This window comes from Chinchilla lanigera, unplaced genomic scaffold (assembly GCF_000276665.1).
Source record: "Chinchilla lanigera isolate Chin_1 unplaced genomic scaffold, ChiLan1.0 scaffold00104, whole genome shotgun sequence".
NCBI classification, from domain to species: domain Eukaryota; kingdom Metazoa; phylum Chordata; class Mammalia; order Rodentia; family Chinchillidae; genus Chinchilla; species Chinchilla lanigera.
The window spans coordinates 1,431,720-1,446,942 of record NW_004955505.1 but is presented as its reverse complement, the minus strand read 5'-3'; the positions used below and the strand labels follow the sequence as shown (position 1 = coordinate 1,446,942).

Below are 15,223 nucleotides of genomic sequence, written 5' to 3'. Positions count from 1 at the left end.
TATAAATTAGTACAATCATTATGGAAATCAAGATGAAGATTTCACATAGAAATAATATTAGAAATTCCATATGACCCAGCTATGTCCCTTCTAGGTAGATTCTCTGAAGAGCTAAAGACATAGTACCATGATACATGTATACCAATGTTTATAGCAGTGCAAATCATAATGAATAAATCCTAAAGCAGCCTGTATACATATCAACAGACAAAATGATAAAGAGTATGTGATATCTACATATACTGGAATACTACTGAACCATAAAGAAGGTTAAATTTGAGACATTGGTAGGAATTTTTTTTTTTTTTTTTTTTTTTTGTCTTTTTGAGACACGGTCTTGCTATGAAGTTCAGGCTGGCCTTGAGCTCACTTTGTAGCCCAGGCTGGTCTTTAACAATCCTCCTGCCTCAGCCTCCTGAGTGCTGGGATTACAGGAGTGTGTCACCACACCTGGCTATTTGTAGGAAAACAGATGCACCTAGAAAATAATGCTGAGTAAAATAAATCAGACACACGAGTTTGAATACTGTATAATATCTCTCATTTGAATAAGGCAAAGTACAAACAAAGAATGCAGTAAAAGACGGCTAGAAGGAGACAAGGGGATGGATCTCCTGCAAACAGAAAAGCGTCCTGGACCCTGAGGAGGAGAAGAGAGGGGAGGGGATGGAGGAATTAGCAGACTAAAGACACACCATGTACAGGAGCAAATGAACATAAATATTTTATGTCATAAACATGAGATAAGATTCATATCAACAAGACAGAAGATGGAGAAAAGGGATTTAGAGGAGGAGGGAGGGAGGGAGTAGGGAAGGGATTAAAAAAGAAGTTGTATTATGTACACAGGCCCACTCCCCAAAATGGCTATAAACTGCATTGCTATAAACATGTACTGACAAAAAATAAACTTTCAAGGGGAAAAAAAGAGCGAAATTTGCTGTTGCAAAGTGGGGCTGCTGGGAAGAGTTATACCACTGGGGACATGAGTGAGAAGAGTATACCTCCCGGCCTGGTTTCTTGTGTCTCTGTTTCCTGCTCACCACGACATGAGTGGCTTTCCTCTGCTCAGCGCCTCCCACCATGACTCCTCAGCCTTGGAATCAACAAGGGACTGTAACTGTGAGCAAAAATAACCCTCTTCTTTTAGTTGCAGGTGTCTGGTACCGTATCTCTGTGAGCAGAACGTGATGGAGAGATTTTGGTAACAGACAGGTGGGGTTTGCTATGAATATACTTGACCACATGGTTCAGAAGCTTTTGGAAGTGATTCACAAGAGGAGTTTGCAAAGGTTTGGAGATGCTGGCTAGAAAAGCCCTTGAAAGTGTAAGCCAGGAGCTCAGAAGACCAGTAAAGGTGAGGACCAGGGGTTTCAGCTGGGAACAAAAACTCTGTTGGTAGTTGAACGTGAGACCATGTGCATTTTGTTATGCAAAAAAATCTGTCTACATTTTGTTCATGTCTTTGCAGGAGACTGAGACAAAAGGTGGCAGACTAACTAAACTGGCTGAGAAAATTTCAAGCCAGCCTACACCCAGGCTATTGCATGGGTATTGCCTGCAGCTTTTAGCAAGGCTTATAGTGAGATGCAGGATCAAAAAGTCCAGCTGATATGTAGCAGAAAATGCCCTCCCAGAGGGTATACTTCAGTTGCCCAGGTGATAGTTCCTGTTGCAGTTCTGGTTGCTTCTGTCTCCTGGAAATGCCTGGTCACTGTGATGCAGAGCTGGTTACTATGATGCATATTGTAAGAACCAATCACAGACAGCCAAGTACTCTACCTCTGTACAACCCCCGTCCTTTGCAGCCCCCAAAAAACCTCACTCCCTGGGCCTTCACGTCCTGACATTTTGAGGAACAACTGATTTCTTGTCCATGCCTGTCTGATGTTAAATAAATCTGCCTCCAAATCCCGGACGTCGTTTTGGTGTTACTGTTGTTGTTGCTGAATGATTTGAAAAAATTTGCTACTGGCCAAAAAGGAAGCACCTGCAAGGTTCAAGTGGAGTTTCTTTGCTGAAAACATTAGCATTAAAAAGAAGTCAACTATTTTGTATCAGGAAAACAGGAAAGATGCTTTGACGGTATTTCAGAACTCTACAAGACCCTTCCCATCTCAGGCTCAAAGTGAAAATGTGAAAGGCTTTTGCAAACAGGGCTATGGGATTTAATGTTTGCTATGGGATTTAATGTTGGGTTGAGGTCTTGTTTTGGTCCCAGTCCTTTCTATTCCTTTATTTCTCCTTTCCAGAACTGGAATGTTTACCCTGTGCCACTGTATGTTATTTAACTTTGTTTTGATTTTTACAGGGGTTCACAACCAGGAGTCTGCCTTGAGTCTCAGAGGAAACTTTGGACTTGGGCTTTTGAGCAATGCTAGAATTGTTAGAACTTGGCAACTCTTACAGATGGACTCAAAGAGATGCACATGAATCTTTTGGGATCCAGGAGCAGAGAGTTATGGTTTAGATCAAGAATGACCTCATCCCAAACTCTGATATTCTCAGAAACAGGGCTTTTGGAAGGTGTCTGAAGCACGGGTACGATATAACTGATGTGGTTTTGGGGGCGGGGGGTCTAGTTGGAAGAGGCATGTCACTGGAAGTATGTATCTGTCTCCTCAGCTCCCCCGCACTGCACTCTCTCTCTGCTTCCCGACCACCATGACATGAGCAGCTTCCGTGCACCTGGCCCTTCCACTATGCCGTTTTACATTGGAGCCAGCTGACCAGGGACCATAACCCCTGAGCCAAGGTGAACTGCTTTTCCTTTAACTTGTCAGTGTTGGGTACTGTGACCCCATGACAAAAAATGACTTAAGAATAACTTAGCAGAGATTCCATCTTATTTAACACACACAATAATTTGGGTAAAAAAACAAAAAACAAAAAAACAAAAAACAAGGATTAATATACTCTTAAAGTGCACCAGCACTGCAGCAAAGTTCTGACTTTTTAAACAAAATCTCTTATACACAATACCTACTGGTAGATTTTTAAAGTGTCTCTTTAATGTCACAGCAGCCCCCACTACCAGTCCCTGGCCATCACACCCACATACCTTTCCACCTTAGTGCCTGATATAAACTGTACATTCTTGTGGAATTATTACCCTTTCACTGACAAATCTCTGCTCTTGCTTTGGTCTAAGATTAAATGCTACACTGTGAAAGAGGCCTGCAGTTATCACTCCCTAATATCAGTTAGATGTCCATTGTAGTCTAATAATATATTTGAATCACTTAGTGTATATCTTTTGGTTTTATCTGCATAGTGAGTTTAGTAATGTCTGTCTTTTCCCCAAACTATATATTCATTAAACACAGGGATTAGAGTTGCTTGTTCTAGTGGGGTTCTTTTTTTGTGTGTGTATTTGTCTTTACTATTTTTTTCTCAAGAATATGTTTCAAGCATCCATTCCAGAAAAATTGTAATATATTTTAATAATGAATCAATATAGCTATCATGACAGCAAAATTTTTCTTTGTAAGTAATTTCAATATGTTTTCAAAACACATTCCCAATACGACTTATAAATTGTATTAGATTTTACTCTGACATTTGACTAGGTGATAAAACTATGTAATACTAAGAAAATTAAGGGAATTGCACAATTTACAATCTTTACATTTCTCAAATGCTGCCCTTTTTCCTTCAGAGTATCCAACTGGGATAAGTAATAAAAATATTATAATTTTTGGAAGAAAGCATAGAGCAAATGCTTCTTGTTATTGATCTTGACTGTCATTTCTTGGATATGGTACCAAAATCACAGACTGCAAAAGCAAACCTAGACCATTTGGGTTATTTCAAACTAACAAGCCTCTGTACCACAAAGGAAGCAGTCAACAAAGTGAAAAGGGAACCTACACAATAGAGCTATCTATTTGCAAACTAAATAGCTATTAGAGATTAATCTTCAAAATAGGTAAGGAATTCAGACAACTCAAAAAACTCAATTTAAAAATTGGTCAAGGGATGGAATTCTCCAAAAAGACATACAAAGGTCAGCAAGTAGTATATGCAAAATGCTCAGTATCACTAGTCATCTGAGAAATATAAATCAAAAGCACAATGAGGTCTCACCCCACATATGTTATAATAGCTATCATCAAAACACATACAGAAATGATTATAAGTGTTGGTGAGGAGGTAGAAAAAAAGAAACTCTTGCACACTGTTGGTGGGAATAAGAATTAGTATAGCTACTACAGAAAACAGTATGGAAGTTTCTCAAAAAATTACAAACAGACAGGTGTGGTAGCACCCGCCTATAATCCCAGCAGTTGCAAGAATCTCTGTAAGTTCAAGGCCAGCCTGCACTACATAATAAGGAGCTAGATAATAAGACCCTGTCTCAAAAAAGTAAAATTACAATAAAACTGTCACATGATACAGCAATCCAATGCCTGAGTGTATCTCCAAAGGAACTGAAAATAGCATCTCACAGAGACATCTGTACTCCCATGTTCACTACAGTACTACCCACACTGATCCATCAACATACGACGGGTATTACTCAGCTGTTAAAAAAAAAAATTCTGCCATTTGTGAATACAAATGAACTACGAAAATGTCATATAAGTGAAATAAGCTAGAACATGGGAAACATTATGTAAGTGAAACAAACAAGACAAAGAAAGGTAAATACTAGGTGATGTAGATGAGGAAGTTAAAACAGTCAAACTCACAGAAGCAAAAAAGATAGTATTTGCCAGCAGTTAGTTTGGTGAAATGAACAAATCCTAGTTATCTATACAACAAAGTAATTATAGATAATGAGACTCTATGGCATACTTTAAAATTTGCTAATAGAGTAGACATTAGGTTAAGTGTTCTTATCATAATAAAAATAATACACGAAGTAGGAGAGAGAAACTTTTGTTTCTATATTTATGGCATAGATTGTGGTAATGGTTTCATAGGTAGTTATCCCCAGACTCAACACATTTTATACATGAAGGAAGAGAGCTTTCTTCACATCAGTCATCCCTCAATAAACTGGTTTTAGAGACAGGCTATGAGAATTTTAAAGAAATTGAAGCCACAGCATGTAACATCACTCAGCTAAATAATGCAAGAGGGAAGACTGAAATTTAGGTGCCCTAATTCCAAAGCCTGCACTCACTGTCCAAGTTAACAACAACAACTTGACTGTATGGTGCTGAGTACAAAATAAAATAATTTCACTCAAAATTGACTTGTATGGTGCTGAGTACAAAATAAAATAATTTCACTCAAAATTTGAATGCCCAAAATATACAATGAAAGGCACAGATGTAACTACTAACATTGCTAGATTGATTCCTAAGTATTCTATTTTTTGGATGCTATTGTGAAAGGTATGGTTTCCCTAATTTCTCTCTCAGTGTGTTTGTTGTGAAGACAACAATATGCAATATAACAACCATTGTTGAATCCTTACTACCTTGATTCGTGAAGCTCTATATTGTTTCTAATGTTTTTTATTATTTTTTATTCTCTTTAATTGTTTGATCAATCTTACATTCTTACATCTAGTAATCTGAGAAACTTCAGTGAAGATAACAATATGTAATATAACAACCACTGTTAATGTCCTATTACTTTATTTTGAAATTCTCTATCATTTTTTTGTTTTTGTGTTGTCTTAGTTGTTGTTACCTTGTTTTCTTTTCTCTTTAAAATAAAAAAAAAATATCAATACTACTTGGAAAATATTCATGCAATCTACTATATTAGCATAGTAATTAAACTCTACATCAAGATTTATAGGTATTATTAATGGTGCTAATTGTCACAAAAGCTATAGCTAAGAACTAAAGTATAAGAAAAATAAAATGATGTTGGACCAATAGTCTAAGAAACAATCTAAGTTTTGAAATATGAGAAATATATTTTTATTCACTGAAAGATAATCTAGATGTTCTTAGACCTTTACAATAGAAAAAAGAACAAAAGCACCTAGGTCATAAGTAATAGATTCTACTTCATTTGTGTTGTTCATCTTCATACAAAAATTTCCACATTCTTCAAAACAAGACCATAGAATTGAAAGTCAAAGACACTCAAGATGTAGCACCATCACGACCCATACTCAATCTATGTCCTCAATATCTTGGCCCTATTTTGAAACAGAACTGATGGTGTGTTCATGTATCTACACGTAGAATCAACTCAACGAACTCAACATATTCATAAAAACGCATGCTAACATCACTATAAAGAACATATATCTGATTAACCATGAGCTTTCTCTTTCATCTCTCATTATATTAAACACAGCTTGCCATAAACTCAGACACAAAAGGTATAAAACAGTAATAAAAATCCATGTGCCATTTTAGCTAAAAATGAAAAACAGAATCACAGGTAATATTTAAGAACTGCATTTAAAAATTGTTTGGTGAAGTATTTTTATTTTTAACATATGTAGAATACACCCACTTACACTGTATAATCAGATTTAAAGTTATAGTAGTTGATCAGACCTGGAAAGAGTTTTAGATGCTCCAGGTGCTGATTCACAGATCGTATGTGGGTGCCTATTTTCCTCCTTCAAAAACCAAGAGTAAAACTTTGAATAACTAGGCAATTTGGTAAGACAAACTACAAACTTAGAGCAAGACCAGAACTCCACTTCAGTTTGTTGACTTTAATAATCTTAGTAAGCTGGACATGGTAGCGCATGCCTGTAATCCCAGCACTTGGAAGGCTGAGGCAGAAGGACTGTTGTGAGTTTGAGACCAGCTTGGGCTACAAAGTGAGCTCAAGGCCAGCCTGAACTGCAAAGCGAGACCCTGTCTCAAAAAGACAAAAAAGAAAAGAAAAGAAAAAAGAAACTGCTATTCCTAAACTCATTAAGCAGAAATTGAAAATAAAAAGCCCTAGAGGGATAATCTAGGACAAACTATTTTTTCTCTAGAAATCACAATTCTCAGAGATCTGCTAGGCCTGATGAAATAGATAATATGGGCTTCCGATCTGGAAACCCATCATCACGTCCAGTATGGACGGTAAAATCACTGAGCAGGACTCAGTCAGAACAAAAACTAACAGCTTTGTAAAATTACAGATCATGGGTTCCATGCAGTCATATTCTTAGATCCTTTTTTAAAATGCGGGTTTCCCCAAGCAAGCGAAGGATGGCCTCAATATAAATTCTGAAGTAATTCAATTAGAAATTCGGGAGAGGGAAAATACCCTCTAAACTCAAATGACCAAAAATATTCCTTCAAAATTACGCATAAGTCTTCAACATCTTCTCAGGAATTGAACTGACTATATAACTGACAATTCCTTACACGCATGACTAAAAAGCAGCGTTGCTATTAAGATTTTAATACTTTTTATTCTTTAAAAAGGTTATTCAAATAACTGCTCATTATTTTACACTATGAAATGAAGATGTCTGGTCAAAGTGCTAAGTATCTAAAGTGACCTAGTAAGAATTACAGGCACATAATGTATAATTTTAATTATTTTGCCAAAATTACTTGAGAATTAATTACTGAAGTAGAGTTGTAGAAAGAGCATTTCAAAGAGATACTGGAAATCATTTTTTAAACAAATAAATATTTACTTACCCTGCAACAGTTTAATTCCTCTGCTGTAAGTATGATTGTACCACATTTCCTTCCCGGAATTCCGCTAAAACAACAAAAATACATTTGAATGCATTAATATTTTATATTAGCATATAGGCTGATATATTTTTATATACTCAAGAAGCACACAACTAAAGAGTGGGCTCCTGTCTAACATAATATACTCCCAGGCTAAACCTTCCCTTTACTACAGCTTCAGCATTGCTGATGAAGAACTTCGATATCACTTCCAACGCGCCAGTCCTCCTCCCAAGAACATTCTGTGGCCCTGTCCTGTGCTGTCTGATGAATACTAGTTAGTGTCACGTGACAGAACTTCCTCTCATGGTTTCCATGGTGTCCTCAAACCTTATCTAAAATCTGGGCTTCCATTATTCCCCATGCCTCCCATCAAGATAGCTACTTGTGTTTATTTCTTACTGTGTTCATCCCCGTGCCCTGACATACCGCGGCTGCCTAGTTGTACCTTATTTTTATCAACTTTTACCTGTCTCCAGATGAAGTTCTATTTCTCCCACAAAAATCACACCCCTCTCATTATACTCATTGCTCAGTACCATAAGGATTAATAATTATTCCTAAAGCGTTATAAATCACAAATTCCTATCCTTTCTTTTCTGAAGTAGACAAGTTTTTGGTTTTTCTTTGTTTCAAATCCAGCTTCACCTTTCTCCTTTCTACTGTAAATCATGACCTTTATCTACTGGATTGCCTATCTACCAGAAAATACTTTAAAATGGTAAAATATATATATATACACACACATACACACACACATATGCACACACACACACACACATATATACACAAAGGTCTATATATTTGCTCCAATGACTTATGAGTAGAACTGAACCTTGGAGAATTTAATATTCAGCTTCAGCTTTTGATGACTACTTGGAATATTAAGATGAGAAAGGAAAAAAAGGGGTGATGTGTCATTCACAAGATGAGGAATTCAATAAACAGCAAAGCAGAAAGCTTGGACCCTAATGACTAGACTGCCTGATTATAGCATGAGTTAGTATACTGCTTATTATAGCATGAAGTGCATATTGTTATTTTGGAAGTGAGGAGCTAAAAATAAATCCCTACTTTAAGACTGGGTGATGAACGAAAGAGAAAAAAGTCCTAATAATTCCAGAAAGACTCAACTAGATTTGCTGCCTGCATTAGCAGTACTTGGATAGATACCAAGACTTCAAACCAGGAATGCAGGTTAATTTCAGGGATCATAAGTGCCTGGCAAACACAGATTCTCTCTTCAAATTTTATCTCAGAATGTTTTCACAGTAAAAGTTTTAAAAGTATTTAAGAGGCTCATTTTAAAATATCGTAAAATGCTCAAGAAAAAATAAAAAGTACCATGATTAGGAATCCCCAAAATAACAGACTACAGAATCAAACAGATTTAGAATGTTGAAATATTGTGCACAGTACAAAAAAATTATATGATGCAATTTAAGAGAAATGAAATATGAGTAATGAAGGGTTATAAAAATAAGCAAGAATATGTGGAACAGAATAAAGAGACCAGAGATAAATACAAACATACAGTCAACTAACCGCTGACAGGGGTATCAAGATAAGATTTATGGAAAGAAATAGTCCCTTAAAGATCTAGTGCTGGACAAACTGTAATGAAATTGGACCCTTACCTTATATCATGCAAAAGAACCATATTGGACCTTTATCTAACACCATGCCCCCCCCCAATAAACTGAAAGGTACAGATCTAAATACAGACCAGAAACTATACAACCTCCAGGACAGAACACAACAAACAAGCTCACAGACGGTGGTATTGGCATGATTTTCTGGACATTATACCAAAAGCTCAAGCCACAAAAACAAAAATAAGTAAATGAGATCACATCAAACTAAAAACTTCTGCACAGTACAGGAAAATATTAACAAAATGAAGCAGCCTAACAACTGGAAAAAGAATCTGTGCAAATCATGTATCTGAAAAAAGGGGCTCCACATTTTATTAAAAACTCATGAAATCCCATAGTGGGAAAACACCGATTTATAAAACAGTAAGGTTCTTAAACACCACTCTCTACACATGACGTGAAAGGACCAACAAGTACATGAAGAGCTACTGAACATCAATAATCATTCGGGAGATGCAAATCAAAACTGTAAGACACCCTCTCACACTTGTTAGAATGACAATTATCAAAAGTCAAAAGATAACAAAGCATTGTGCTGCCTGCCTGTAATCCTAGCACTCAGGAGGCTGATGCAGGACGATGACAGTGACTTCAAGACTGGCTTGCGCTACACAGTGAGTTCAAAGCTAGCCTGAACTGCACAGTGAGACCCTGTGTCAGGAAGGAAAGAAGGAAGGAAGGAAGGAAGGAAAGGAGGGAGGGAGGGAGACAGACAAACGTTTGTGAGTATGTGGAGGAAAGAGAACTCTTGTGTATTCGTGGACAAGTAAAGGGACATACATCCAAAGGAAAGAAAACCTCCACCTTGTAAGGACAGCAGCTCTCCTGTGTTCATTATACTACTGCTCACTGTAGCTAAGATATGAGAACAACCTGAGTCACATATATACCACAGAATATTACTCAGCCCTAAAAAGGAACCATAACCACTGGGACAACACTGATGAACCCTAGGACATTATGCTAAGAGAAATAAGCGAGACACAAAAATACTGCAGAATCCCACTAATATGTGCAATCTAAAAAAGAAAAAATTCAAATATACAAACACAGGGAAGAGAGGAAGAAATGGGAAGATGTAGGAGAGGACAAGGAAGATATATATGACAAACCAAGCTAAAAATCGAACGTACAACATGAGGGCCACAGCAACTAAGTAGTACTGAATGTGAAATGGGTACTAAGTGAGATGTTAGCTGTTTTACACACACACACAGACACACACACACACACACGGAAAATACCTAAGATGACAGACATAAGAATTTGCTTCAGTGTAATAACCTTTTTTATTATTTATCTGTCTCCCTAACATCATGTTATACATCTATCCATACAGAATAAAATTTATTTTAAAAATAACCAAGCATAGTTGGAGAATAAAGCAAATAGAACTTTAGAAATAGTACTGTTATGATTTCATTATTTTATTATAATTTTATTTTAAAAGAAAGACATAAATATACAGAGAAATCAAACTCCCAGTGAGTGGATTTAATAGCAGATTAGACATAGAGGATGGATGTCTCTAAAGAAATAAATTACCTGCTCCCTAAAAACACCGGGTCAAGCACAGAATAACAACTGTAGACATTTCTGTTCAAAGCAGGAGAAAAAAACCATCAAATGGAGATCTGACACCATGCTGAGCACATTCCCTCTCTTTTCTATGGCTCGTGGCTCCACCCTTGGGTCGTCTAGCTCTTGAATGAATGGCAGTAGGGATGGCAGCTGAGTAGTTTCATCAGCCTGTGTCCTTGCAGGAGAATTAAGCGGATCTGAGAGCTGACTTTTCATTTGTGTTCCATCTCTCTTTCAGTCACTGGTGGGAGTGTTTCTATTTGCATAAAATTTCAAGAATGTGGGTCTGCTGCCTATGTCTCAGGCCAAGCGGTTCCTCCAGAGCTTACTCTTAGATAAACCTCATCTCTATTTTTAGCTTCCACTGAGATAACTACAAGGATCTAGATGTTAAATATCTAATCTCTTCAAAGAGCATTTTGTGTGACTGACTGTTCCGATTTTCAGATCTCCCTCAAATTTTAGCAGGAGTTGAAGATTTGTATCCATACTGGTTCTAGCATACATTTTTCTGATATTAAATCTCTTCATTTTGAAAGTCTTTTGCCATTTGAAGTAAGATAAGGGTTTCTTAATTCACATCTTTCAAAACAATCTAGGATTTTTCTAACAAGTTCTTTAAAATTCTCCCACCTTCCACCCACTGCTTGATTTAAAATCGACTTACAAACTTTTATTTATTATAGCTCCGCTCACTTCCAGCTACCATATGTGTCAGTTTACTATTGCTGACATAATAAATTACCAGAGAGATAAAATGATATTCATTATTGACAGTTCTGTAAGTCAAAATTTCAGTAAGCTCATCTAGGTATTTTCCATATGGTTCACAAAATTAAGAGCATTTCGGCTCGTCCTGGACCTTATCTAAAGGATAAGAGAGAGAATGAACTTCCAAGAAAGTTTTGGCAGAATTCATTTCTTGCCAGGATTTCCTTATGACTCCCTATAGCTTCCTTCCGGCCAGCAGAGCCAGTCAAATCCCTCCCACGCTCTGAATATCTCCAAGTTTTCCACCTGCTATTTTTCCCTGATGTCTTCCTCTGCCTTTCTCTTCTGTTTTCAAGGGTTCATGTGGTTATGTTTCTGAGCCTTCTTATATCATTCACAGCAGGCCCCTCGTCTAGAGCTCAACAGACCATTAACCTTAACAACATTTCCAAATTTCATCTTGCCATGGACAGCAGCATTAACTGTGGATGGGAACACCATGCCACAAAAGGCACCAGGACCCAAATTCCCCATTTGACACTGAACATGACAGGTGACGTGACTTTCACTTCTATGTACGTGATGAGATATATTTTATTGTGCTATTGCTTAAATAGAAAAAAAGCCCAAAAACTATTAAAAGGAGCACTAATTTGATATTAGATAAATCTGCTTGTAATTTAAAAAATGGATTATTACAGAACAATCAAAGAAAACAAAAGAATAAGCTGTAACAAAACTACAAAAAGTGCCCTGACAGCCGAGTATGGTGGCACAAGCCTGTAATCCGAGCACTCAGGAGGCTGAGGCAGGAGGATCACTGTCAGTTTGAGGCCACCTAGGGCTACATAGTAAGTTCAAGGCCACCCTATACTACATAACAAGACCCTGTCTCAAAAAAAAAAAAAAAAATTGAGAAAGTGCATTGACTAGGTATTAGATAAAGCAGTTATAGTCCATAAAATTGATATAGCAGTGAAAAACATGTATATCACATAAAACAATGGTTCCAATGAACTATTTTAAGAAAAAACACATCACAGATAAAATATATACATTAACATTTCAGGTATATTAGTTGGTAAATCTGAAAAATAGAAGACAGTATTATAAAGGAGTGGCTATGCTCTTATTTTAGAAAAATAACCTATTTATGATGAGTTAAAAGCAGCAAGTCATTTTACCACAGGTTTACGTCTTCGGGAACATAAACATTTCCTGCCATAAACTATCTCTTTCCTCTGCCTTTCCTAATGCTTAAAAATTTCATGATCTCAGGTTTACCTTTATGCTGTTCAGCTGGTAGACATGTCTTCATTTTTCACAGCCCAAGTCAAATGCCATTTGCTCCCATAGCTGCAGTTCACTCCTCCTCCCTCCCCACCTTCTAGACTCCTCCACTGGTGCCCGTGACCCAGGACATGGAAATCATAGTGACAGCTCCACGCAACTCAGTTTACATCCCACATCTGGCAATTAAGGACTACGACTTTGAACAAGTTAGCCATTTTCAAATTCAGTTTCCTCATCTGAGAACTCAAGACGATAATACAGTTTTAAGACCCACATATGTAATAAACATAGCAGGGAGCAAGTGTTCAATAAATTACAGCAGTTACTATGTGTCTGCATGTGTCATTCACAAAGCACACTAGTAAATTCCACGAGGGGAAGGATTATGCATTGTTATTTCTGTGAGCCTAAACCTACAGGTGTCAGGATTTATTAGACATCATCTAAACATCTGTTGAGTTCAATTCCATTTAAGACAGTGATTTCAAAAGAACCCAGTAGTAAGATGTCCTGCATCTAATTAGTTCTCAGCACTGATTAGTTCTCTCTCTGGTGAGAGGGATCTGATGACCGTAGAATGTAGTAGATTCATTAAGAATTAGTCCATGATATAGAATGTTAAGCAACTAAACAGGAAGACTGAGAACCGTCAGTGTTTTGTCTGCAAAGGTAATGGAATTAAGAGATAATCCTGACTACAAAATTTATCAACCTGGTGTATGGTTTGAATGAGTCTTGAGCCAGCAACAAATCCCCAAACTCCTGGGGTGATGGAGAAGATAGAGGGTCTCATAAGGGATAATGCTTACAGGAGTAAAGCTATATCAGCACCTTTTCACTGCCAATGCAATGTATTTCCACTGGAGCAAAAACAATTTAAGTCTTCTGCATTAATTATTTTAAGGAACTGAATTGTTTTTTGGTATGAGGAACTGAACTCAGGACCTTGTGCTTGCCAGGCAGGCGCCTGTGCCGCTGAGCTATATCCCTGGCCTTGAAGGAACTGAATTTTAAAATGTTAATGTAATTATCAGTTACTGCGTTACAAAGAAGTACTTATGAAACGTACGTACTACAATATAGTAACACCTAAATAAGTAATGTGTGAGAATTCTGTTTATACTCAAATGGTGCAAAGGAAATTACTCAGAGGTTAGAGGGGAAATAAATCATACAAATACTTGTCTGAAACTGGCTTTAGCAGGGGAAAGCAAAACTTGTGATACTGAACTAGGTATTTCTGTAAATACTGTAAATATCTGTTACTCATGAACATTACTGGATTTTAACCTAAGAAGTGAACTTAACATGAAACTATGGTTTTTCTTTGTTAGTGTATAAATACTCTTTAAATCTCACTGATACCATTTTATATCTGGACTGTAAACCCTTATATATGAAAAGGATAGTCAAGTGGGTATCACGACTGTGCGATATTAATGGAAATAAAACTTTGTAATCAATATTAATTTACAGGTTAAAATGGCAAAAACAAAAATCACTAAGCTTTGTAGAATTTCCCTGTAAATAAAGTAAGATTAACTTACTGTGCAGTAGGTACTTAGGGTATTATCTGTGTGTCTGCAAGGCCTGACAACCTGCACCTTCCGGGTTCTATAACAATCACTTTGCAAGGATGACCTGAGTGCTTATCCTTCTATAGGGAGCATGCTAGGTAGTGAAGGCACAAACTGAAGAGAAAAATCTCCCTAGACACAGGAGGAGGACAAGCATACACCCAGTGGAGATGCCACAGCTGGTGCAGACACTGATACGGTAACAGCCCAGGGTGACGAGTACCACTGCGAAGGATGACGAAGGTGCTGCACAAACACCACGCGGACAACATCCAGTCTTCAGACACAAGGAGTATTTAGCACAGAACGTGATAGGAACAGAACCTGTGAAAAGCAAGAGTTCAGCTGGGGGTGGGACGAGCTGTGGAAGGACTGTGATGGTTGCACGTGTCCCCTCGGACCTTCAGGTGCTGGAAACACAATCCCGAGTGAACATGGCTGCAGGGGCCCCGTGGGGAGAGTCGGCATGGCTGTGCTCTCAGGAGTGGATTAATGGGGCTGTGGGACGGCTTAAGGAAGTGTTTTCTCGCCCACTCTCGGCCATTCAACATTCGCTTGTCCTCTGACTGCCCACGAGGTGGGGGTGCATTAAGAGAGCCCTCCTCAGACACCAACAGCTTCAGCCTGCATGTCTCCTCCTCCAGGGCTGTGAGAGGACAAAGGAGAGTCTGTGCTTTCTAAAACACCTCTTTTCGGGCATTCTTTTACAGCAGCACAAAGCAAAGGCAAATACTTTCCAGACTAAGGGATCGGACACAGTGCTGTGGAAATAGAAGGAAATGTCCACAGAAGGAAATGCACA

General features: G+C 37.7%; 1 protein-coding gene across 1 annotated transcript in view; it reads right to left on the bottom strand.

Annotated features, from left to right (window-relative positions):
• Positions 1-15,223, bottom strand: part of Cpne8 (copine VIII) — a 191,003-nt gene that overhangs the window by 104,151 nt on the left and 71,629 nt on the right. The window contains exon 10 of the mRNA XM_005407109.2: positions 7,566-7,629. Within this exon, the coding sequence (XP_005407166.2) occupies positions 7,566-7,629 (64 nt within the window). The remainder of the gene's footprint in view (positions 1-7,565; positions 7,630-15,223) is intronic.